Here is a 27949-nt window from a genome sequence, read left to right as displayed (position 1 = left end):
CCTCTTATTAGATGCGTGACAGCTTGCTGAGTGAAAAGATCCCGTCCGTCTGACTGACCGTCCCCAACTCTGGAGGAAGAACTCATTCCCTGCCTGGCTCGCTCTATCTGGTTTTCAGCGGTTCTTTACCAACGATTCGAAAAATAGGCTTGTATTGTAAGAGCCCACTACCCATAGTAATTCAATATGAAAGGAATCCAAAGCACATTTCTATACTGATAATGCGTCATGTTTCAACAAGGAAATTAAATAATTCAAAGAGAAAATTGCACATGCCGCATCGCGAAAACTTCACATGCCGCATGAGCACAGAAAAAATCCTTGCACAGAATAAGGGGAAATCATATATAAATAGTGAAAAGCAAGCTTATTTAAAAGAAAAAGTAGAAAGTGATATTGAAAAAATTATAATTGATGAGTCTCAATCTCAGAACCTCAGGGTGGGAGTCGAACACTGAAGCCATAGGTCCATGACAGTAGTAGGTCTTTCGGAGTTATGAATGGAATTCAAAGAGAAAAACACTGAAGGCTACCGATCCTTGCACCACTGGTGACTAAAGTTGGAGTGCAAATTAATGTGCGGAGACCGGTTTCACATTAACATGGCCACTGCCCCGCAGTTGAGCCTCCTATAGCAATATAAACTCTATGACACCACCTTTGGTTACTTAATCTAATATGGCTGTCCTGTAGGAACGATTGCCGCCGCTACAATTGAGCTTACTACGCGATTTTTAACAAGGAGTTCCATAGCTTTCCTTTAGGGTATATGTATATGATAGTGGGTCACGTAAATAAAATTTTGTTTATTGTAATTGTGTATTTTAATTTTACAACAAAGGGTTCCGTTTCTGTCTCCAAAACATTTAATTAAATTAGCCTATTTTGTCTTCTTTTTTCATACTTATGAGCAAAAATGATTTAAACCAGACTAAATATAGTTTAAACAAAGGAATATAAATTTTAAAATATGCAGACGTAGTTTGTAATAAAAATAACTCACCGAGTTATATTTCACTCGAAAAAAAGTTAAGGGAAGTGTGTTCCGGCACTGATTATTTTCCATGACACCTCTGAATCCAGTCTAGCAAGAGTGAGACCTACCAGTGGGTCATGCTCCACTCTTGTGCTTACAAGTTTTGTCCTGGACAATGTGATCCACCAGGTGAAGAAAAACAGAATATTTAGCATAGAGAGAAAGAAGGGTGTGAACCACATGTCTGTATTGGATGGATTGATGAAATAGGTTGAATGGTATTTAAGAAAACATTATCCTCACAACAATATTTTTGAATAAGATCTGTAAATGAAAACAAATTTTAACATGCTGAAATCAATATTTAATAAGTAACAGTAATAACTTTTTATAACTGAGAAAATAGAGAGCATTGATGAAAATCTTGTATAACTTCAAAAAAAAAAAAACAACATCAACAACGATTATTCCTAAATGTCAGTTTAAAATACATTTCAATTCCAAAAAGAAGCCCATATGATATTCCTCTGATTCCTCTACTCAAGGACTGACAAAATCAAGAAACAATTTAATAAAGATTTTTGAAAGAACAAACAGTTGAGTATTTTTATGTGCTACTAGCAGGTGATATTCCAATGCAGTGAAGTACTTTTTTAACACACATATCAATTATTTGATTTACAACATAAAAAACACATAAAAAATCTAAAAACAACACTTAAAATAAATTTAATAATTATGAGGCTACAAATTTGCATTGATACGAATGATTCCCTGTGAGCTATTATGTACTCATCATTATCACTTTCAATGAAAGTTTTTAACTATGAAATATAAAGCAACCATAAAAACTACCATCAAACTTCTATAAAAATAATTACAAAAATATGAGCTAACTTCAGAAATTTTTAATTATCAACCATTTTGAGAAACACTTGTTAGAGCCCTCCATTCATCTATACATCAAAACCAATATCTGGTAATAATGAAATAAATGGTGACCATACGAGTAATCCCCAGAAATTACATGGTTCTGAGAAAAACATACAAAAGCCATTTATACATTTTTTTACACATACAGATAATTTAAAATTGCATAATAATGTACAGCAGCAGCACAAACTACAAATATGTGCCAGATAGCATGAGCACAAGGTATACACCCATCAGCTTTGAAGAAAAACACACCTAAAAGGTAAATCACACCACCAATCTTTAGCTCCCTCAACCCAGAAAAGTCACTCTGTAATAGAAATAGAACATGAAAGACATGATTAAAGGGTTTTTTTGCATAAAAATTATATTATTGGTACATAATTAGTACATTCAGAAAAGATAAATTCATGTACAGCACACTCCTGATTATCTGGGTGACGTTTATCTAGGTTGCGGATTATCCGTGCATGATTTTCACTCTCGCTCAATTTTTTTCTGCGATCTTTATTTTTTTAAATCGGACGCAAAATCATCAGAATTACGGCATTAATGCTAGGATACACGGGGCTTATTATTTCCGTTAGAACCCCCTTCGCAAAATGGAAGTGATCACGCACTAGCTGCATTCACGGGAGCACTGTGTTCCTGTTTTCCAAGCCTCGCACTGCACGACTGCGCTCCTTGATCACTGATACAAGTCGCGCACTAGTTGCAACCCGGGCAACTTGTGCGAGATGCAAATACGTGGCGTGGTGCCTGACAGTGTAGTTTCTGATGTTGAGCAGTGGTTTTGAAGCATTCGTGCAAACCACTTTTCTGTATCCATGATCACACAGCCACGGATGTGTGGTTTTCGAAAACAGGTCTTACATGGAGCATTTATAATACAAGTACAACCATGTTATCGCCGCAAAAAAGATCGCGAACTGGCGAAGAAAGCTCTCAATGAGTCCGGGAAGCACTCTTAAATAACAGAATAATTGCATAAATTGTTTGTTTTCCGTGAATTATGAACATTACAAGACATTTAAGTGAAAGTTTGGATTATCCTTGTTTTCCGATTATTCGTGCCGTCTCTTCCCATCAATAGTCCGGATAATCAGAAGTGTACTGTACTAACAAAAAACATGCATATTCTAGTGTACAACAAATGCAGTATGGAAAAATTCTACATTGATGATCTGTGAAAATTAAAACTGATTACATAGAATGAATAATATGAAATGCGTATCAAGATCATTAGCTACGGGATGAATTGAATGGGCTGGATCTATGAAATTGAGGAAAATTCATCATCTATAAACTATACATCACCACCCAAAAACTCATAAGGAATAATCTATATTATATACAACCCGATGTGTGACAGATAGCACACTCACTGACTCATTCACGTATACAAATTCCCGACCACTTCCGGACGTGCTGGGGAGACGAAATTTTTACGGGTCGTGGAGAAAAAATATTCATCGGGGGGAAAAGTCCGAAAACTCGAAAAAGTCGATCGGTTTTCGAGATATATCGATCCGAATTAACATTGGAGCCTTATGGGACTAAAACATATTCCATTATTTGCCTACTTAAAAATGTCACGGGAACATGAAATTTCACTGACGGAAACTAGATTTTTCGGCCGATTTTTTGATGCGAAACAGTTTGCCATATTTTGATTGAAAGTATTTTTTATAATTTTTTTAAATTTCCAATGCTTTTCTTATGGGCCTATCTTTGGATTTTTTTAAAACCAACTTTAAATCGTTGTAGGAATAAGTCCCTAACGTATGAGACACTAGATTTTTTGGTTGATTTTTTGGTGTGGTTGCCTTTGCAATTTTTTGTTTAAAAGTATTTTTTTTAACAATTTAAAATTTCCAATGCTTTTCTTATGGGCTTACTTTGGGAATTTTTTTGACCGATTTGCAATAATCGTAGGACAAATTCACTTAAATGCAAGATACAAGATTTTTTATTCAATTTTTCGGCTATCTTCATGTATCCGTAAGACGAACGAATTTCGAGTTATTAACGATTATGTATTTCCATTGAAATTGCGACTCCTACAACGTTTGGTAACTTACAATACATCCGCCGTGAAGTTTGCATTCCCTCAACACACGATTTTAAATTTTTCGGAATTTTTTTCTGCCACTTCCCGACGACATACGGCCACGAAATTAACGTGAGTGACGTCTTTTTGTTGCCCCTACGTGCCGCTACCCGGAGAACGCAGAATACTTAATTTAAACGGATGACACCGTCGAAAAAGCATGCTTACACTACAGCTACAGAGCCGAAATTTTTATCCAAGGTAAACGATGCCGCGTTATACAGAACAAGCACTTTAGGTCCCCCGAAAACCCCCTGTGAACCCCCCAAAAAAATAAAAATTACCTAATAAGTCGTATATTTCGTGTACCATTCATCCCAGGTGTATCGTTTTTATTGATTCCGAATGGGAATTGTGTCGGCTATATTTACGCGTCATGTTCAATTATCCTGCCCCAATTACTCACCCGCAATAAAACTTCAAATTTTTAAATGTACATTTCTTAACAAAATAGTAGAGTAATAAAAGGGGCTCATGGACATGGACACCTAAAGGCGAATTTTTTAAACCACTTCCCCATAAGGTACGGCTACGAAATTCACAGGAGTTATGCCTTATTAAAGCGCCTATGCACCGCTATGTGGAGAACACAGAATTGGAAATCTAAATATTAATAATACGGGAAAATTCATTGTTCCCCTACAGCTAGATCGCTGGAATTTTTATTGTAGGTAGACAAAGACCTTTTATGCAAGAAAACCCCTCTAAATTTCACGTGGCTTCCTAGAAGACCAGGGAAAAAATTATTTTTTTTCTGTAAATAGCATGTTCTTTGGTGTTTTAGCATATTTAAGCAGTAATTCCCTTCTCCTATGACTCATCGCTAAGTAATTTCTTAGGATGATTGTGACCGTAGTCAGTACACTCACAAATAAAACCCTGGAAACTCCCAGGACTGCCTTAAAAACATCGTTATAAATTAAAAAGATGCCACAATCACGGCTAGCATGTGTCTACATCCTCCAATATTATCCCCCGGCAGCCTTCGTAAACGATAGGGGATAGCCGGTAGTTCTCACTGCTTGGTAAGGAGTGAAAACCCGGGCGGCGAAGCTCCCCCAGCTCCAAAAACGTCGGACGCACTCCGAGGAGTCAGAGGCGAGGAAAAACTCCGAGAACCCTCGGGCGGCGAATCCGCCCCGACACGCGGAGCACCCATACGTGTGTCTTACGAGGGGGGAGGGCGACGATACCCCCTGGGCGGCGAAGCCGCCCACGGGCGAGGAACGGCGAAGCCGTTCCGAGGAGTCGATGGCCCGGGGGTACACAGGTAAACCTTGGGCGGCGAAGCCGCCCCATCACGAGGAAGGGCGATGCCGTTCCCAGGAGCCGACGCCTCGGGGGGACTCGGGTAACACTTGTGCGGCGAAGCCGCCCTCCCACGAGGAACTAGCGGGTCTCCGTCACAGGGCTACCTCGATATCTGGGCGGCGAAGCCGTCCGGTGGGGGCAGCCGGCGAAGCCGGATTCGGGTCGCCGATAACCCTCGGGCGGCGAAGCCGCCCACAGGCGAGGAACGGCGAAGCCGTTCCGAGGAGGCGACGGCTCGGGGGGCCACAGGTAAACCTTGGGCGGCGAAGCCGACCACGGGCGAGGAACGGCGAAGCCGTTCCGAGAAGTCGACGGCTCGGGGGGACCCAGGAAAACCTTGGGCGGCTGAGCCGCCCCATCACGAAGAAGGGCGATGCCGTTACCAGGAGTGGAGCCTCGGGGGGACTCGGGTAACCCTTGGGCGGCGAAGCCGCCCTCCCACGATGACCGGCGAAGCCGTTCCGAGGTACAAGAGGGTCTCCGTCACAGGGCTACCTCGATATCTGGGCGGCGAAGCCGACCCCTGACGAGGAACGGCGAAGCCGTTCCGAGACGCCGCGGGTGGGACGGCGAAGCCGTCCGGTGGAGGCGACGGCTCGGGGGGACACAGGTAAACCTTGGGCGGCAAAGCCGACCACGGGCGAGGAACGGCGAAGCCGTTCCGAGAAGTCGATGGCTCGGAGGGACCCAGGAAAACCTTGGGCGGCAAAGCCGCCCCATCACGAGGAAGGGCGATGCCGTTACCAGGAGTCGACGCCTCGGGGGGACTCGGGTAACCCTTGGGCGGCGAACCCGCTCGGCGTTCCGAGGAACTAGCGGGTCTCCGTCACAGGGCTACCTCGATATCTGGGCGGCGAAGCCGACCCCTGACGAGGAACGGCGAAGCCGTTCCGAGACGCCGCGGGTGGGACGGCGAAGCCGTCCGGTGGGGGCAGCCGGCGAAGCCGGATGCGGGGGGGTTTTAGGGCGCCGTTAGGAAGCCGTTAGGGCGCCGTTAGGAAGCCGTTCCGAGGAGTCGACGGCTCGGGGGAACAAAGTAAACCTTGGGCGGCGAAGCCGCCCTATCACGCGGAAGGGCGACGCCGTTCCCAGGAGTCGACGCCTCGGGGGAACACGGGTTAACCCTGGGCGGCGAACCCGCTCCATTACGAGGAAGCTAACGAGGGAGGGCGCCGATAACCCTTGGGCGGCGAAGCCGCCCTCACGCGAGGAACGGCGCAGCCGTTCCGAGGAGGCGATGGCTCGGGGAAATAGGTAAACCTCGGGTGGCGAAGCCGCCCCATTACGACGAGATAACCCTTGGGCGGTGAAGCCGCCCACAGGCGAGGAACGGCGCAGCCGTTCCGAGTTGTCGAAGGCGCGGGGGAACACCGGTAAACCTTGGGCGGCGAAGCCGCCCCGCCACGAGGAAGGGCGATGCCGTTACCAGGAGTCGACGCCTCGGGGGGACTCGGGTAACCCTTGGGCGGCGAAGCCGCCCTCGCATGATGAACGGCGAAGGCGTTCCGAGGAACTAGCGGGTCTCCCTCACAGGGCTACCTCGAGATCTGGGCGGCGAAGCCGACCCCTGACGAGGAACGGCGAAGCCGTTCCGAGACGCTGCGGGTGGGACGGCGAAGCCGTCCGGTGGGGGCAGCCGGCGAAGCCGGATGCGGGGGGGCTTTAGGGGGCGTAGCCCCCTAACGAGCGCGCGCAGCGCGGCGAGTCTATATTATATACAACCCGATGTGTGACAGATAGCTCACTCATTCATTCACTCACTCATTCACGTATACAAATTCCCGACCACTTCCGGACGTGCTGGGAAGACGAAATTTTCACCGTGGGTGGAGAACAAATATTCATCGGTGGGAAAAGTCCGAAAACTCGAAAAAGTCGATCGGGTTTCGAGATATATCGATCCGAATTAACGTTGGAGCCTTATGGGACTAAAACGTTTTCCATTCATCGCCTACTTTCAAATGTCACGGGAACATGAAATTTCCCTGACGGAAACTAGATTTTTTGGCCGATTTTTTGATGTGAAACATTTTGCCATATTTTGATTTAGAGTATTTTTTATAATTTTTTAAAATTTCCAATGCTTTTCTTATGGGCCTATCTTTGGATTTTTTTAAAACCAACTTTAAATCGTTGCAGGAATACGTCCTTAACGTATGAGATACTAGATTTTTTGGTTGATTTTTTGGTGTGGTTTTCTTTGCAATATTTTGATTTAATGTATTTTTTTTAACTTTTTCAAATTTTCAATGCTTTTCTTACGGGCCGAATTTCGGAATTTTTTTCACCAATTTGCAATAATCGTAGGACAAATTCACTTAAATGCAAGATACTAGATTTTTTATTCAATTTTTCAGCTATCTTCATGCATCCATAAGACGAAAGAATTTCGAGTTATTAACGATTATGTATTTCCATTGAAATTGCGACTCCTACAACGTTTGGTAACTTACAACACATCCGCCGTGAAGTTTGCATTCCCTCAACACACGGTTTTAAATTTTTCGGAATTTTTTTTTGCCACTTCCCGACGTGGTACGGACACCAAATTCAGGTGATTGACGCCTTTCTCGTGCCCCTACGCGCCGCTACCAGGAGAACGCAGAATATTTAATTTAAACGGGTGACACCGTCGATAAACCATGCTTGCACTACAGCTATACAGCCGAAATTTCTCTCGAAAGTAAACGATGCCGCGTTACACGGGAAAAGCACTTTAAGTCCCCCGAAAACTTCCTGGGACCCCCCCCAAAAAAATAAAAATTACCTAAGAAGTCGTATATTTTGTGTACCATTCATCCCAGTTGTATCCTTTTTATTTATTCGGAATGGGATTTGTGTCGGCTATATTTACCCGTTAAGCTCAATTATGCATGCCCATTAAATAACCCGCAATAAAACTTCGAATTTTTAAATGTACATTTCTTAACAAAATAGTAGAGCAGAATTGATAGTCCTGGTGCATGGACACCTAAACGCGATTTTTTTATACCCCATAAGTTAGGGGCACGAAAATCGCGTGAGTAATGCCTTATTACAGCGCCTATGTACCGCTATGTGGAGAACACAGAATTTGTAATATGTATGTGAGTAATAGGGAAAAATTCATTGTTCCCCTAAAGCTAGAGCGCTGGAATTTTTATTGTAGGTAGGCAAACAAATGTTATGCAGGACAACTTCTCGTAATTTCACGTGGCTTCCGAGAAAACCAGCGAAAAAATTTTTTTCTCCGTAAATAGCATGTTTATTTGCTGTTTTCGCATATTTAATCAGTAATTCCGTTCTCCTATGACTCATCACTAAGGAATTCCTTAGGATGATTGTAACCGTAGTCAGTACACTCACATAAACCCCTGGAAACCCCCACGACCGCCTTAAAAACATCGTCATAAGCTAAAATGCCACAATGACGGCTAGTATTCGTCTACATTCTGCAACATTATTCCCCGGCAGCCTTTGTAAACGTAAAGGGGTAGCCGGCAGTACGCATTGCTTGTTGAGGAGTGAAAACCCAGGCGGCGAAGCTCCCCCCGCTCCAGGAACGACAGACGCACTCCGAGGAGTCAGAGAAGCGGAAAACTCCGAGAACCATCGGGTGGCGAATCCGCCCCGACACGTGGAGCAGCCGAACGGGTGTCTAACGAGGGGCGAGGGCGACGATAACCTCTGGGCGACGAAGCCGCCCACAGGCGAGGAACGGCGCAGCCGTTCCGAGGAGTCGACGCCTCGGGGGGACACTGGTGAACCTCGAGGCTCGGCTCTGGGGGACACCGGTAAACCTTGAGGTCCGGCTCGGGGGGACACCGGAAACTCTGTGAGGAGTGAAAACCCTGGCGGCAAAGCTGCCCCCGCCCCAAGAACGACGGAGCCACTCCGAGGAGTCAGAGGCGCGGAAAAACTCCGAGAACCCTCGGGCGGCAAATCCGCTCCATCACGTGGAGCAGCGGAATGGGTGTCTTACGAGGGGGGAGGGCGCCGATAACCCTTGGGCGGCGAAGCCGCCCACAGACGAGGAACGGCGAAGCCGTTCCGAGGAGTCGACGGCCCGGGGGAACACGGGTAAACCCTGGGCGGCGAAGCCACCCCATCACGAGGAAGCTTACGGGGGAGGGCGCCGATAACCCTTGGGCGGCGAAGCCGCCCACACGCGAGGAATGGCGCAGCCGTTCCGAGGAGTCGATGGCTCGGGGAAATAGGTAAACCTTGGGCGGCGAAGCCGCCCCATCACGACGAAGGGCGATGCCGTTCCCAGGAGTCGACGCCTCGGGGTGACTCGGGTAACCCTTGGGCGGTGAAGCCGCCCTTCCACGATGAACGGCGAAGCCGTTCCGAGGAACTAGCGCGTCTCTGTCACAGGGCTACCTCATTATCTGGGCGGCGAAGCCGACCCCTGACGAGGAACGGCGAAGCCGTTCCGAGGAGTCGCGGGTGGGACGGCGAAGCCGTTCGGTGGGGGCAGGCGGCGAAGCCGGATGCGGGGGGGTTTTAGGGGGCGTAGCCCCCTACTGAGCGCGCGCAGCGTGGCGAGTTGTTGGTTTATAATACGCTTTGGAATAGAGTCGACCACCTAGCCATCTTAATGTAAAATCCCCTCATGTGAGGTTTATATTCAACGATAATGGTTCATTCTACAAATATGCATTCAAAGAGGTAATACTATGTATGAATTTTTTACTTGATACTTAACCCAAATTGTCATTAGCCTTCACAAAGAAATTGCAGAACAGTGAACATAGAGAGTAGATGGATAGCTGTGGTTGATGACAATGAGTCTGGATGGACCATCATAGGCACAAAAGTTAAACAAAGCTGATTACCAATACTGTTATATGTTTTAGAGAGAAAATGTTAAGGAGATAAGTAAAGAAATGACGTTGGATGGGTGGGCCACTCCAACAGTTTGTTAAATGTACCCATGATGGGACTCCCATCATTAGAAGGGATTCTGAAAACCAAGGGAAAGTGGAATAAATATTAGAATCCCAAAAAGTACAAACATATCAAATACCATGTTACAGGGATAAAAAAACAAGCTAACGTATAATCTTACTAGAGACACAAATGTCAACAGTCAGTCAGCATTTGAGAGATCTAAGATATCAATAAAAATGAAATAACTGTTGGTTCATTAGATAACAAAATTACATGAAAAGAGAGTCGATAGTCGGTAAATTCTTAAACACATTGGCTTCAAACCAACCATCCACAACAGAACAAACCTTAAACGCCCTCCCCTCACCCCTGCATTCAACTCTCTCCCCCACCCTCCTTACGTGACTATTTATTCTGGCATGGTTAACTTCTGTTTTAGTCCAGATGACACTACAGTACAGTGAAAAATGTTGACTCCTTTGAAATAAAGATTTTACGTGGAAAAGTGAAACGTATCATTACTTCATATCTTGAAACGGATTTACATAATGTATAAGCCTCCACAATTCATTTCAAGCTCCCTTATTGTCCCATTGGTTTATAAATGTGGTTGAATTCAATTGAGAAAATATTAGTTACTGAGTGTTGAGGAAGGAGAGTAGGTGGGGAAGGAAGCTACCACAGGTTCTCTAGAGTTTTATGGCAGTAGAAAGAGAAGGCGCTCTGTCAGATAAATAAAGAATTCACTTCTTTATGAAGAGAATGTTATGAAATATAATGGACTACTTTTTACAATTCATTGGATATAATCGAAGCTAAAGAATAATCTACCTAAGAAAAGCTCAGTGCCATTGTAAATCACAAAATGTAATTATTAGATCTCGGCCTTCGTCTCCCCTTCTAGTCTCCTATGTGAAAGATGAAGCATAGTGGTCGGGCATCCCACATAACCAGGATAACAAGGGCATTTCAAGTTATTTAATATGACATCAAATGTTAGCACGAAAATAGCTTTCCAGTTGTATACGGACATACCTAGCAATACGCACAAAACTGATGGTACAAAATAGTACGTAACTCAAATCTATCAGGAATTCACACTTTCTCAGATGCCAACATCATTCTTTTGAGACTGGTCTCAGGGTACTATCAAAGGTGTCATTTTATGACCAGGGCTTATAATCATTGCTAATAATTCGATTCTACCATCTGAAATAATTGGATTTGAGTGAAGGTTTTGAATAATGGTTTTAATGCCAGCCTTCTTTGTTCTTAATCAACATAATATACGTAGGAAATTTTTTCAATCATTGAGGTAGGAATTATAATATGTCGCAAAGAAAAGGAGTAAAAATAGAGACTACCTCGAGTATTTTAAGCAAATGCAAATAATGGAGTTTAAAAAAAGGCAAGTCAGTGAGGAATAACAATTCATGTTCAATGGGGAACTTGCATGAATTTTTTTTTTCACAAGTGACAGGAAATGATTTTACGAATACATCAAAGACCAAACATTTTATAATACCATCGTTGTTGGAGTCTGAGCCACGGCCGTTGAAGGTGGATACGTTGATTGTAAGTTGGTGTTATTGACCGCACCTCATTCATTTATGTAATTAGAACAATTGTGATGTTTTCTAATGTCCGCTATGCTTTTATATACAATAACTTCACCTATTTATTCGTAGTTGCCAGAAAATTCATCGTTTAGGATAGCCTATGCTCGCATTAAAAAGTGAATACAACTTTTGCTCACTGCTAGGAGAATACTACGAACATTTTTTGTGCCAAAATAGTGTTATTTTCAACCTGAAAACTCCCATTAATCTACAGCTGAAAATAATCACAGTGCCAGAGATTGTAATGCACAAAGTTTGCCAAGGTTGAAAAACATGGGTCAAGAGTTGTAATTATCAGTGTGTTCCATTGTGACTGAATTGTAAACAGAGCTATTACGCTATCGATAAATGTCTGACAGTAATGCAAAAATCGTCAGTGGCGTGTTCACTTGCATTGTTCACCGTAGCTAAGAAATTTCACAATCAAGCTACTAAGATCAAAGCTGTGTGTGAAGTTTGTTTTTCTAGTATGTCAAGCATATCAACAAATGGATGTGAGAAAAGTCACCTGTGCCGCTTATGTGGGCTAATTCAGTGAATAAATAATAGTTTTCATCATAAAGAGCTCTGTGATTATTATTCTTACATAATGAACATAAAAATTGTAGTTACTTCCAGTTTTCGATGATTGCATTTGCCTATTTCCCATTATTTTTAATGGTGTGAAATCTTATATCGTTCATGGATTTTTCCTAAATTATTGAAATACGTTGTAGCTTGTTTGGGTGTTGGCAGCGGAACTGATTTACGATCTCACATATGAATCGTGTGCAGTTTGTTTTGCTGTGAATTTGTATTCGTGGAACCAAGGAAATGGTGAAAGTAGGTCACATTATTATGAAATAAAAGTTTCTTTTAACAAAAAGTGGATGTCTTGTGTTTCTTTAACTGTACATTTCTTTTCATAGATAACAGCCTAATAGTTTTTTTTTCATTATTATAGAAAGTGCTTTTCTTGTGTTCTCTGTATTGGCATAAGCTTCCCAAACCCCATTACTTATACAAAAAGAAAGCAGAGCAACAGATTATTTCTTATTTCATAGGAGTTAAGTGTTTTTATCTCTGATTAAGGCTCTCCTGCTAAGAGTTCGTAATAGATTTTCAGCATTTTCAACTGGAAGACAATCGGACCAGCGATCTCTAACTTTCCATGAAATTTTTTATATATTTACATGATGTATTTTAGTGATGTGGGGTTGAAAATTTCATAACCGATTGGATATCCTCGAAAGGATTATGCATTTTGCCTACTTGAAAATTCATAAGTTGGACGATTTCTTGACTTAGTTCTATAATTAACGAAACATTTCATATAGGTACTCATTTTCTGTTGTTTCAAATGTCACTATGTAAATATGTATTCAAATGACTTTACCTTAGTAATTCTGCTTTGTGTGACATGATTTGAAGCAATCAAAGCATAAACCCACGGCATATTGTTCACAACAGCACACGCTGTCCCTTCTTTTCCCATGCTTGGCATTAACTACATTCTGCACTTCATAGTCTCTTTTTTGCCTTTCAATACTATTCCCATTTTGTAGGATCCCCAATTATAAATAAAATTAACCACACACAGGAAGTGCACCCGACGAGAATTTCAACACACTGCCTGAAAGAACAACACACAGCATGAATGGTTCTAGTGGACTTAAGCACGTAGTTTCGAAGCTCCATCAAGAGATGAGAAAATATCTCGAAGGGGTCCTAGTATATGCAGACTGTTTAGAAGGAATCTTATCTTCATTGATTACAGCCCGCAAAAGAAGAAAAAAAAATAAATGTAGAGCGAAGCACATGGCCCCTTACCTTAGGACTAACGAGGCGGACCAAACACACTTGGGGCTCGAGGTGACGATACACAAGGAGGAGACAGAGAGAATGTAGTGAGCTTTTAAGGAAGATATCGTATCTCAAGCTGAAGTAGCCGACCCTTCTTGACGTCTCATAAGCAGAATAGGCAACAGTTTTCAAGATAGTACAGTTGAAGAAAGGCATTGATTTTTAATACCAAATTCGTCAACTTGCCGGTTTAAAACGGAATTTCATCGAAGCATTTAAAAAAAACCTGAGGGCATAAAATTGCTATGAATATTTTATTAGAAAGAAAAAACATTTATTCAACATGCTGAGTAATTATTTTTAATTAAAAATGCATTATCTAATGGAGAAAAAATATTAGATACAGACGGTCAGGAAGCGTACTGGATACGCATGACGGCAGCATACGAAATTTAAACGGCACGTACTGAGTATAAATGATGGCATTGAGTGGTTATATAAATTTGAATTCCAGTATAACGGATAATATTTCTTTCTTTCACATAGACAGGTGGTTCTGTAATAGTTCCTAGCAGGCATGCCACTGCACTTTTATCTTTTAATGCCATGATATTTTTAACTTAAGTCAAGATCTCACAAGATTTCTAAAAACTTAATGGACAACTCCAAACTTCACAGTCTAGTACCTTGATAATATATACTCAATGATCCAATATAATGCATTTCTTAAATCCAGAAGTACCATACAATTTCCCATTCTTATAGCACATGCAAAATTTATGGATTTTAGGCCTGAACTCTTCTTTATAGGTTTGACTCCAGAAAAATCCTCAAATTTTCTCCAGTATCAAATACCACCCTCTTGTACATCAGGATGTAGATTCAAAGCACAAGAAATATGTATTTCTCTCACTATTATAAATGTTTGTTGACAAATACAACTTGACTCTATACTCTAAATAATGACAGGAGCCTTTGTGTACTATTTTACATGCTTATAGGGTGAAAAAACAAGGTGTTTCTAAATTGTAGAATGAATAAGATAAATGGGTGCTCACCATGTGCAATATAGCAATAGATGGGCCAATGCCCATTATCAGGTAAAACAGAGTTTCCAACCACTTGTACTGTTCATGGTAAACCTGCTGGTATAATATCCCTAGGAATGCAAGAAGCCAAACAACCCAAGGAAGTTCTGCTGCCCATCCATCAGGAGGGAGAGGACGAAGAGTAAGCCAAGGAAAATATGAGGCTGCAATGAACACATAAATCATTGCACGATCTCCTCGATGTAGAAGGTCCTTCAATTGCCTGAAATTAAAAAAAAAAACATTTATCATACATATTTTCCTTATCATCACTGTTGCATGTTTTCCTATGATCATTCTGGGTTAAAAGTGCAGAGAATTAAAAATAAGCAGAAACTTGGTTCACTCATTCATTTTTTATGAGACTCATTAGAAAGACATTTTTGGTACCACACTCAAGACATACTTCATACTTTTGCAAAAGTTAAACTTATTGGCAACCCATAAATGAATTTTCGAGAAATATTTAACACGTTGACCACCATGATATTTTTAGTAGATATGTCCTCTGATGCCATTGGTGTTTTCCATTCCATTAACTATTCCTGGATCATAAAACATTAAATTTTTTTTTGTACTTTACTTAAAAATAAATATTTATATTCTGATGCCACAACGATCATGGCCCATACATTAGCAAGAGATCACGTATTTGTAGTATGTGAGCCAAAGCGCCACTCTTTAGAGTATTATAAATGTTTAACATGTTGACCGCCATGCCACACTCCGGCATCAGAAATCCACTTTGAAACAGTCACTCGGAGGCCGGTCACTATGACCGGCGTGGCGTGAAGGGAAGCCACTCAACTCCGGTCATTATGACCGGCATGGCAGTCGACATGTTAAACATTTGTAATACTCTAAAGAGTGGTGCTTTGGCTCACATACTACAAATACATACAATGGGATTATGTACAACATCAATGAATACACTAACTTCTTCAGGCTGTCCAATTATCTTGAGCATGCAGCAATTCAAAGGGAGGAGAAAACGAGGAAAAATTAGGGGTCTTATTGAACCCAAATGGGCATCACATTGAGAGACACAAAAATTTTTTTCTCTACTACGTGGAAGAACAATCTCCCAAATGTTATAAATAATATTTTGATTATAAAAAATCTTAAGAATAAAAAAATAAAAAATATTGGTGAATACATTCATTAAAATATCATTTAAACAAATACATAACTACAAAAAAAAACTGCTTTCCTTAAATTTTCAAAATTTTACAAAAATAGTAGTGCAAAAATAAATTTGCCAATATTATTTACTTTGATTCCTTTTTGAAAAATGTGGCATCAAAATTTCATTTTCTCTAACAACTGCCGAAATATGCCGATGGTTAAGCTATTTTTTTAATTCTCAGGGAATGTACCTATAGGTATTTTTAAGGAAGGAAATTAAACACTTTGCCTCCTAAAAATTAATCATTTTAAGGAAGCTTAGAGCTTTCTTTCCTTTAAATGGAATTCTATTACGTAAAGCCCTCGATCATTCGGTGCACACTAGTATATTTATTCAAAGAGGCAAACATGCATTCCCATTTTCATCAAAATCTGATAAGTCAGTGGTCAACTCTAGTCTGAGGGATAACCCATATATCATAAACAAATTCATGACAGTCACAATTTCAATTTAGAATGATTATTGTTCATTCAACTCCAAGCCGAACGCAGCAGAAGTAGAACGTCACGCGGAGTTTTTCCCGGCATTCATACTTACCCGTCGCATTTTCGTGCGCTTGAAAATTTTCACTTTTCATTTAATCGCCAAAAATAGATATCGTCTAATAAAAATCTAAAAGCGTTAAATATGAACTTCAGGAGTAATAACCTTTCGATTTAGGCAATAAAAAAATAATAGGAAACCACCATATTTGAGCATTACGCCAAAATGCTAAGCCTCCGTCGTATTTCTTTGTCTTTCAGGCATTTATTTTCCTGCGTAAAATGCTTAAATAAAGTCAGAAATATGTCGTGTTTGGTCTTATTCTTTTTTAAATTACGCGCACATTAATTATATTTCAATCCAATAAAAGTGTAACATCAATTGCCGAAAGTCATTGTTAGACAACTTTTGGGCTAGTAGATGACTCATGCAGCAGTTGACCTCCAGAAATGGGGAACTTCAAAGCAGGTAAGCAAAAAAAGACCAGTGGATGAGTAGAAGGGGGAGGGTGTGAGACACATTTTACATTTTTATTGTTCTCGTGTAATTTGATATTTTTTTCGAAGCTAAGGTCTTCGTAATACGATCTCTGCGCGAGCTGGGACCTTTTGGTTTGATTTCGGAGAAGAGGAAATCGTCGGAGGGGGTGGGGCGAACGCTGAATGGAGGGGGATTGCACATCGTGGGAAATGCGCCAATTTCACTATCCCACGGCCCTGAGTTTCACCCTATGGTAGTTTCATCTCCTGGGGAAGATTCAAAAGTGCCTGTCGTTATTAACCACAAAGTGCACATGGTAAATACCTCGTCTCATTTTTATCAAAAGATGAATGCGGGAAAATGGTCAGTGGGGGAGAAAGAGTGAATGGTGAAACGCGATTCTATTATTTTACCGGTAACTTAATATTTTTTCGAAGCTAAGGTTTTAGTAATACGATCCCTGCATGAGCTGGGACCCTTTGTTTGATTTCGGAAAAGAGGAAATCGTCAGATTGAGGGGGATAGCGGATCGTGGGAAATGTGCCAATGTTGCTATCCCACGGCACTGAGGCTCTCCTGATGGGGGGCACCTGGGATTTTCGGATTTTTTTCACCCGATCAATTTCAGTTCCCCAAGTCAAACTCTTTTCACTGTTCTAACCGCTCTAAACCTCGAATTTGATGTAGTTCGTCAGCTTGCCTAAAAGGGCGCTGCATGCACTAAACGACAAGAGTTCTCTTAATTTTTCCGAGTCAACTACCAACGACGTGCGAGCGACAGTGTATGACGCGAAATTCAAAGTATTCGAGGTATTCGAGACGGTATCTTTGGCATAACTATTCGAGATCTTGAATATCGAATACTTTCTAGTATTCGAGTATTCGCGGATACTATTCGCACAGCTCTACAAAAAAGACCATATCTGAATTTTCCTTTGTTTCATTCCTATGAGTAATATTACTTCAGAAAGGAAACCAATTTTCTGGCAGAACAACAGTGGAGGCACAAATTATGTTGAGACAATTTTTATCCAAGTACATATTTCTTAGTGGAAGTAAGGGGAAGAAGGGTAACTTCAGAGGTGATTTATAGGAAAACCAAATAATGGCAGGAAATTGGATTGCAAAGTTAAAAGAATAGGATTTTCCCCAAGTAAAGAAACACCAGCAACAAATAAAACACAGTGGCAAGCAATAAACAGGCAATTGAGGTGGTCTACATTTCTACAGACAACTTGAAAGACCATGGTTATGGTTTCAGATATTACAATGATTTTCTGTGAATCAGCAAATGGCAAGAAAATGATAATACATAAAAAAATGAATATGCATTTGAAATTTTGCAATATTTGTGCATGAATGTGAAGAAGAACATATACGAGAAAAGATGACAATGTTCCCCCTAATGAAGAAGTCTTTTTGAGAGATCAATGGACAAAATGAAAGATGATGGCTACTGGATAGGATGCTACAGAGACTTGAAGAATGAAGAAAAATCTACAAAGGTAACTGACAGAGGTCATTTTAACATGATTAATTCTTGCAGAGGAATACAGTGGGCATTAAGAAATTTCCTCATTAACATCCAAAGAAAATTCAACAGATGAGGAATCGGCTGGTTTGGATCCCTACATTTCCATCAGACGAATATTAAAGATATAAAAAACCTAAACCTTCTACAGGGAATATGAAACTGCAATTGTAAACTGTAGCAGAAGTATGAGTAAGAAATGGTGCCGGAAATTTGTGTGTCACTCTAAGCTGCAGTGATCATCGGTGCAACTATCATTGGCACAAAAATCATAACCCTGGAAGATCATTCATCACATCATAGGAAGATGATCATAAAGAAAATCCAGGATAGTGAATCCTAATTACTTACACAGGTAGAAAAAGAAGATGTAAGGTATATTGAAACCAAAATAAAAGAATCAAAGAGCCATTCAAGGCCTCTATTTTGATGGGAGGATAGATTATACACATAAAGAGTTAGTTGAAGAACCAGGGTCCCACTTTTGGGGTTTATCCCCCGCAGGAGGGTCATAAAACATTAATTTGGCAATTCTTGATTTCTTTGCAAAAAATACTGATACATCAAATTTACAAGTATGTACGTAATTGGATGTTATGCCACCTAAATGAATACTGATCAGAAAGGAGGGATCATCTGCTACTAGTACCACAACTCCAACGTCCCTTACAGTGGTCTATATGCCAATTGCACTTACTGTTAGTAGACTTAACATCGACAAAGGAGGAAAAAATGTCTGTGGAAATGAGGAGCCCAAATTTTGCCAATGGACATATTGACTACTGACTTCAAGATTGTGGCAATCTTGAAGTCAGTAGTCAATGCTATTTTGGGTTCGAGCCTATTCATTTAAAACTGTCTTGCAAACAGACTTTAATACACGGAGCACGGATCAACAGTATCTTTTCAAATTTCCTCATCTCCTGAAGGATTTTGCCAAAATCACTTCAGAAAAAGAGGGCCATTCCCACTATCTGTATATTGATTGCAGAAAGCAAATTTCTCTCTCCTTATCTCACAAAAGTGATGGACTGATGGTAAATTTGGCATGATGACCCCATGAAATAAAATATTTACCATTCAAACATTACCACCCCTTTTCCTTACTTTAAATTACTTTTAACAATTTATATCATACATCATTGATCATTTTGGGCATGTGCACAAAGGCAACTTAAAACACCAAAACATCTACAGTCACTTTCAAAAATCGGTCCACATACCTAGTGCAGGTGGTGAATCACCTCAAATATAGTATATTTCATTTCTACTCTTTGGTTCCCATGATATCACACCAAGAGTGTATCATTCTCAACAATCGTAAAACCATTAAAATTCTTCAGATAAACTTTAAACTTGATCTTTCCATTCTATTCGGGTTTTCACCGCATTTGTTGTGTTTTAATGACAACGGTTTTGCTGACATTGCAGTCAGCGTCTTCAGGTCGAAGGTGAAATTTTGGAAAATTTTTCCGCCTTTTATAGGCATAAAATTTTCTGCCTTATATAGGCGGCCGCGGCCGCTGATCCGCTGCTGCTCTCTCATTGGCCGGTTGTCCATCTCTCTTTGTTGGTGGTCAGAGAATCCTCTTCCATGCAATACGCAGGCTGTAGCCTTGATCCCTGTTGAAATTCGCGGGCGGTTTTGCTATCTCAATAGCTTCTCTGATCAGGCGAGGGAAGTATTTATTTTCTTTAGCTATTATCCTGGCGTCTTCAAAGAGGATGTTATGTCCAGGTTCACTCCAAGCATGCTCAGATATGGCTGAGAGTTGGTGCTGCTTGTTTTTGGTAGCCCTTCGATGTTCCTGCAATCGGACTTTCATTGATCTGCAGATTTCGCCAATGTAATATTTACCACATGAACAAGGCACTCGATATATTCCCTCGTAAAGGTCCATAGGGAGTTTGTCTTTCGCTCCGGATAGCATGTCTGATATCTTTGTCACGCAATTGAAACGTGTTATTACGTTGTGTTTTCTGAGCATTCTGGCAATCTTTTCTGATGTGCCCGCCACAAAGGGAATTGTGGCGTATGCTTCTGACTCCAGCCGGCTCTCTTCCTCAGAGGTCCTTTTTGGGGCTGCGTCTTTGTTCTCCTGCTCCACAAATCTTCTATTCACCATGCTACTGCTGTAGCCATTCCTTACCAGCACTTCAATGAGATACTTCTTCTCCGTAGATAGTGACTCGGTGTCTGAGATGGCATAGGCACGATGTATTAGTGTTGCCACCAAGGAGATTTTTTGCACTGGGTGGTGGTGCGAAGAAGCGTTCAGGTAGCGGTCAGTATGCGTCTTCTTTCTGTGAACGGCATGTCCTAGGAGCCCATTCCTTTTCCTTTTTACCAAAACATCCAGGAAGGGAAGTTGACCATCACGTTCCATTTCCATGGCGAATTTGATACCGTGGTGCTGCGAGTTGAGATGCTATAGGAATTTCTGCAATTCTTCCATGCAATGGGGCCAATTGATGAACGTGTCGTCAACGTATCTCAGCCAGAGCAATGGTTTCTTTTCGTACGACGCGATGGCCTTTTCTTCGAAATCCTCCATGAAAAGGTTCGCTACAACTGGAGATAGTGGCGACCCCATTGCTGCCCCCTCGGTTTGTTCGTAAAATTCTCCATTCCATAAGAAGTAGGAATTCCTTAGACAGTATTCCACTAATTTGGGAAAAAGGCGGAAAAATTTTCCAAAATTTCACCTTCGACCTGAAGACGCTGACTGCAATGTCAGCGAAACTGTTGTCATTAAAACACAACAAACGCAGTGAAAACCCGAATAGAATGGAAAGATCATCTAATCAACGCCGCGAAAATCTTCGAACCTAAACTTTAAACTTCATCAATATAACCTTGAATGCTGTATATTTATCACTGTTTATTGCCAAAATGGGAACAGTAGCAGTGATTTATCCTCCATGGATGCTTCTAAATTCAGCCTGAATGTTCGAAAAATCTTTTTAATTGTGGGGCCAGGGTGGCAGTGATTAATAATATCCAATTTTGAGAAATTTTGAATCCGAGCCCCTGATGTAAGTTGGCAACTTTCCAGCATAGGGCACATTTGATCCTAAAAAAAGTCATTTTTCAGCCCACCCTAGGCTGTAGAGACAGCAAAGAGTGGATACTATTCTACCTATGGACAGACTGCTTTGCATTCACGTGGCTGGCCACATTAGTTCGCAGGCATTCGGTCAATGAGGCAATTGAATGGGGGCTAAAGGGGGCCCCTTTGAAGGATACAACACACCGGGGCTGGGACCCAATGATTCAATTGATACACCCAGCCACCCAGGTAGGGGGTGGAATGGGAAGGAAAAAGGAAGGAGGCACCGCTGCAATACGAGCCTGTCGACGTCTCCGGGAAGAGGATAGGAGAGGAAGGTAGGGGACAGGGAAAAACCCACGTTGCCATGGGGACAACAGGGCCCACTACTAGCAAAACTATTATTTGATTTACCAACGAAATTGACAGATTTTTCTATGAGGAAAAAAATCCAACGATCATTTTTGTTGGATGGTCAATGAGGTAGTGGAAACGGGGTACCCAGGGCGGGCCCCCATAGGTCTCCTGAGGGCCAGGAACAAAGTTGGAGACTGCTTAGAAAGGTTTTCGGGTTGACCTCCGTGTCGTTTCATCTTCATGACGACAGTTTCGCCGGCGTTGCAGCTGGTGTCTCAGGTTCGAAGTGTTTGATGCAGGTTTTTTGCCCGTCTTATATAGGCCTTGGTTTGGGCTAGGTGCGTTCTGATTGGTCCGTTTGAGTAAGAGTCTATTCCAGGTGTTTGAGAGCAAATGGCTGTCCTCCCTGTTGAATGTGGATGTTTTCGCTATTTTGATAACCTCTCCTATGAGTCAGGGAAAGTAATGCTTTTCTCTAGCAATGATTTTTGCATTTTCAAAGTCCACATTGTATTTTGGTCCTTCCCAAACATGCTCGGCGATGGCGGATAACCGAAACTGTGTATTCTTGGTGGCCCTTAGGTGTTCTTGCATTCTGCATTTAATGGCTCTTGATGTTTGGCCAATGTATGAGTCTCCGTAAGAGCACTTAACTTCGTATATTCCCTAAACTCTTGGCCGATATTTTTCAGCCTTGTCAAACTTTACATTGTACTGCATTACAACCACTGACACTGTTATTATTAGCAGTAGCTTAACGATAGTTGTCATGTTGAAAATAACCCTATTTTGGCACAAAAAAAGTTCCTAAAAATCTCCAATCAGCAAGCAAAAGTTGCATTGACTGGAATTCACCTCATAATACAAGCACAGACTATCCTATATAACGAATTTTCCAGTACCTACGAATAAATGGATGAAGCTATTGTATACACATATAAGCATAGGGGACATTAGAAAACATCACAAATGTTCTAATTATATAAATGAATGAGGTGCCGTCGATAACACCAACTTACAATCAACATATCTACCTTCAACGGCCGTGACTCAGACTCCAACAATGATGGTATTATAAAATGTTTGGTTTCACTCCTGTGCTCCAGTTTTATATTTTTTGTGCTTACTCAGATATAAATATTAGAATTACTACAAAATATGAGGACTTCTGAGCCTCTATCATTGGATATTTTGCTTTAAAATGAAAATAATCAACACGTCTCACAAACGAAGCTCTCACAACTGCTGGCAACTATTACAAACAATCAAAACAATTGCTTCAGGTGATGTTTCGGCACCTATGATGTCATCGAGGCTTCATCGGCAGTGGCTTGGGGGGTGAGGGAGTTTTTGGCATGCTTTAAAATTCGCTATATTCATCATTGAATATCTCACGAAGGAAAACTCAGATTTACATGCTCTTTCTTTGTGAATTCATTAAATCATTTTCTGTCCGCCTGTGAAATAAAATATATTCATGCAAGTTCCCCATTTGTTTCTTCCGAGGCCAGAAATTTTGTATCCGTTTACATAACAATGGAATGTATTTTAAAATGCAATAAGTACATTGAGATATCAGACATATGACAAAAGAGAGGAAATAAGGTATAAAGCTTGAAGCATAATTTTCCATTTTCTTTGGGCCGAAAATAGTAAAAGAATGCACAAATTGTGATCAGAGCAAACTGGATGGAAGTACCTGCACTTTGATGGATGTTTGGAGCTACATATTGTGATGCAGTTGTTTTTGTGATCATTTTTCTCAAAAAAAATGTCACATAAGAATGGCTTGGCACAGTTTACTCAAAAGGCCCACATTTCCAGACCATATTAAAAAACAATTGACAATAGTCAGAAAGAAGTCATTTCTCAAAATATAGGTTTAGTCGTTGAAAATGCATTAATTTGAAGAAAATACTAAAAATAAGATAAGAATGATTACTCAATGGATGCATTTACAAAATAATGACCCGCATATATTCTTAATTACCTGAGAGAAGATTTTTGGAAAAAAAATGAATTTACAGAAGAAACTCATTCTTTAAATGAATATGTTTTGCATTCCCTTTATATTAGTTAAATGAAAATTATGTAGCTAATTTTTATTTAAGTTAACGTGATTTACAGCAATCAATCCAGCTCACAAAAAAAAAAAATCATTCACACATTCCAGCACCAATGAAGTTTCAAGTCTCACACATGCAAATAATTTTATACATTAAGTTATCAAGCCCATACAAAGACAAAGACATATTATTGTCATACCCCATTCTCCCAGAGCGTTCTCTTGAGCAGAAAAAGACTGAATGGAAGAAAGTTGAGATGGTGAAAAGGAGAATTAAGGCAGCACCATAGATGAGAGCTGACCAGTACTGAGGCCAGCTAGCTGAGCGCTGCACCAAGGTTGTGCAAGCATAAATGCTTGGTGCAACCCAAACCTGGAGTAGACATTTTTTCAGTAACATGAGAAATTAAAGTTGAAGAGTTTTTAGAAATCAATTACACAAGCAAACATTGACTGAAAATATTACAGAAGCAGTTAACATATTACTGCAACAACACTTACAGGGCATAAAAATTAGCACAAATAACATTCATTGAAAACAAATACCCCTTTTAATTATGCATCATGAATTACTGTCTGTAAAAAAAAAGCAAGACAACTGAGTTTGAGGAGCTCTACCTTCTAAACGAAGCAATCAATTTCAATGCTACAAAAAGAAAATGATTAAGAATTCATGCCTGTGTTGAATCATTTACTTAACATTTTTTTGGCCCCATATTATTTCCAGTACTCAATTTTTTCTGAAAAAAGTATGTACCTGTTTTTTGTGTGTGAAATCAAGTTGCCCAACTTCGAGCGTATGGCATTCTCTAAGTTTTCCTTCCAGTAACTTGGAATTTTGTATAAGAAAGCCAGATCTGTTAATAACATTTTGCAGAAACCAAATTGCTTATGTCACAAAAAATTGAGGGTTTTGTCATAAACAATGCAAATCTCTGCTAATTTTGAAACAAACGGATCAATTGAAAATTGATTGGTACTGATATATACTGTACGATTGAAGACTGGCAGTTATAACAATTACATTCAATATCGCTAATCACGTCAATATTGCTTATTATTTAGGTAGATGTATTTATGTGTGTACTGGTAGCTCTGTTGTGGGAGAGGGAGGAGAAGAGAGGGGCATGGTTGCCACCGACTCGGCAGTAGCAAGCAGTGGATGATTCATAAACTACCACAGTACATACAGTGCATCACAATGCACGATATGGCAACTGCGCTTGGCTTTGAGAGATTTTCTCTTTTCAGCTGCTTTGTTTTGGCCTGCCTCGCTAGACAGAGAAAAAGTAACTACCAGAGCTCAAAACAAAAATAAATATCAAACGATATTGAATATATTGTTGCCATTTAACGTGTATGATCTATATATGTACCTGCATTACTTACATTCTACAGCACACAACAGTACCAATCAATTTTTCAATTGATCCATTGGTTTCGAAGTTAGCAGAGATTTGCACTGTTTACAACAAATCCCTCAATTTTTATGGCATAAAAAATTTGTTTTTTGAAAACTGTTCATAACAGATATGGTTTTCTTACATCAAAATTCCAAGTTATTGGAAGGAAAACTAAGGGAATGCCAAACGCTCATGGGCAACTTGATTTTACACACAAAAAACTGGTACACACTTTGTTCAGAAAAAATTGAGTACAGGAAATAATATAATAAGGGGCCAAAAAATTTTTATGTAACTGATTTAACAAAGAAATAAATTCTTAATAATTTGTTTTTTTTGTAGCATTGAAATTGATAGCTTTGTTTAGAAGGTAGAGCTCCTCAAACTCCTCTTGCTTTTTTTTACAGGCAGTAGGGAAAGAAATATCCACATACACACAAAACACAGAACATGATGCAAAATAATTTATTCATTTAAAGCATCAGAGTGGCATTATCACCTTAAATCCATGACATAAATCATCCCAAAATGCATAAAACTTACATTATATTTAAAAATAAATGAATATTATCGCCAGGAATCTATATTTTAAAAATATTTACCCTATAGTGATTTTTTTTAATTGAAGACATTTCCAAATGCAAAAATTATATGAAAATAGAAGCATTTTCCTCTGTTTAAGTTTAAATATAAAGAGATAAAATTTGTTATTAATTACTTATGCATTCTGATGAATTACTTATGCAGATTCCCATTAATATACCCTAATTTCTATTTAATTTATAAGGAATAAGCTGATCATTAACTATAAGAGTTGTTATTGAATTTGAAAATGACACGTAAAAAATAGCGAAGATGGTATTTTTGCCATTTTCAACATTTCAACCTGTGGGACTGAGCTAAGGGACTTCATAGTACAATTGATAATCATTATTTTAACTCATGAAATTCTTAAAAAATCTCAACAATCAGATGAGACAAGGCGGTTGGCTAAGTTGAGCCTTTGAAAGATTAAGATTCTTTTTTATGTAAAAAAATTTAAGTCAAGCAAAGGCCACAGCTCTGGCTAATATATGGCTAATAGCACTGAATATGTACACCAGGTTTCGGATGGTTGGTCTACCTCTAGATATAGAGGAGGTTAGCTGAGAGATAAGCAAGTTTACTAAAGACAGAAGAATAAATGGAAAATATGGATCAAGAAACTGAAATTAAAGAGGAGGAAGGTTATTTAAATTCTGCACAGAAAACAGCCAAATGAGTGACAACACATTATTCAAGTATACCATGTGAAGAAGATACATGTGGAAAGTACAACAAAACAATGTTCCAAATCGTCAACATTCTAGTGCAACAAAGATTCAGGATGAGGTGAAGGATTGCAAAAGCAAACCAGAGCTGATATCGACAATGACCATGACTATGATGAAATACCACCTAAAATTAAAATAAAGGAAGAAACAGGTGAAAAATATTTGGAAGGTTGAAAAATTGACAGAGGCTAAAAACACCTGGAATTTCAAGAAGCTAAGGAGAATAAATTAGGATAGTTTGTGACCAAGAAATTAGTGTAAAAGAACTGGAAAAATATAAGAAGTGGACTACATGCAGCAGTTGAAGAAGGTCTTGGTAGGAGAATAGTCGTCAAGATAAAACTATGGATTACACAGGAAGTCTAACGTCACATTTAACAAAGAAGAAAGTACAAGAATGTAAAAACAGAGGAAGGACAGAAAAGCTACAAGAGAATAAGAAACGAGATTTGTCATTAGGCAAGCAAGGCTAGAGAAATGTTGACGAAAAATATCTATGATGACGTACAGAACACTCTTGTTCATAGAACAGTAGAAGCCGCCTAAAGGATATAGAGGAACCACTTCAAGGAATAAGGTGAGAAATGTGATACCCTAAGGGGAAAACTATTTGAAAATGAAGACAGAGTGAAGAGATGGAAGAAATATCTTTTGGAAGAGTTGTACAGAGGAAACAGCCTACCAGTAAAACAAGGACAAAAGCTATTGAAAATGAAGGGGAAGTGGATACAGATTACATGGGAGCCTCAATTTTAATATCAGATCAGAGGAATAAAATATCTGGAATTGACATTATTCCTGCTGAGCAAGGTAAAAATGCAGGAGAAAAGATGTTGAACCAGATGTAGAAAATGTATTCAACAGGTGAGATACCGAAGGACTTTGAGTCAAAAAATTTTTCATGGCAAACTGCATCCTTTGGAGTATTTATCATCATTTTGATTCCCAAGAGAAAGAGCAGGGAGGTGAGAAATTTAGGACCACTAGCCCGACAACACATGAGTTCCAGATAGTGACAATGTGGATTGGAACTCTCTGCTTGGAATCCTGATAGAAACTGAAGTTCTTTACTATGACAGGATACTCATCCACAGTTGATGAAAAAGCCAAGTAGAGGTGATAAAATCAGGACCCAGCTGTGAAGAAGCGAGAATGAGGATAGGAGTGAAACAAGACTGTGCATTGCCACCCATAATTTTAAATGTTTCCATCGAGAAAGCCATTAATGAAATCAAAGAAAAAGTATCAGGTGCAGATAAAACAAAAGAAATCATGGAGGAAAAATCTGCATGCTAGAATACTTTTTAAATACGATTTTAAGGAGATTCTGGTAAATGTACATTGGATAATGGGTAGATGTCAGCTGAAAATACAAAGGAAAGTAAGATGA

The 27949-nt window shown here is 40.1% G+C and overlaps 1 protein-coding gene across 7 annotated transcripts in view; it reads right to left on the bottom strand.

The window, feature by feature from the left end:
• Nucleotides 1-1578: 1578 nt before the first annotated feature.
• LOC124159747 (monocyte to macrophage differentiation factor 2) overlaps nt 1579-27949 on the bottom strand; it is a 56772-nt gene continuing 30401 nt past the window's right edge. For all 7 annotated transcript variants that reach the window (XM_046535688.1, XM_046535680.1, XM_046535686.1 and 4 more), the window contains 3 exons: nt 24044-24216; nt 14662-14914; nt 1579-2219 (listed from right to left, as the gene is read on the bottom strand). In XM_046535688.1, the coding sequence (XP_046391644.1) occupies nt 2046-2219; nt 14662-14914; nt 24044-24216 (600 nt within the window). In that variant the 3' untranslated portion in view covers nt 1579-2045. The remainder of the gene's footprint in view (nt 2220-14661; nt 14915-24043; nt 24217-27949) is intronic.

This window comes from Ischnura elegans, chromosome 1, assembly GCF_921293095.1.
Source record: "Ischnura elegans chromosome 1, ioIscEleg1.1, whole genome shotgun sequence".
Lineage (NCBI taxonomy): Eukaryota > Metazoa > Arthropoda > Insecta > Odonata > Coenagrionidae > Ischnura > Ischnura elegans.
This window is presented reverse-complemented; position numbering and strand designations above follow the sequence as displayed.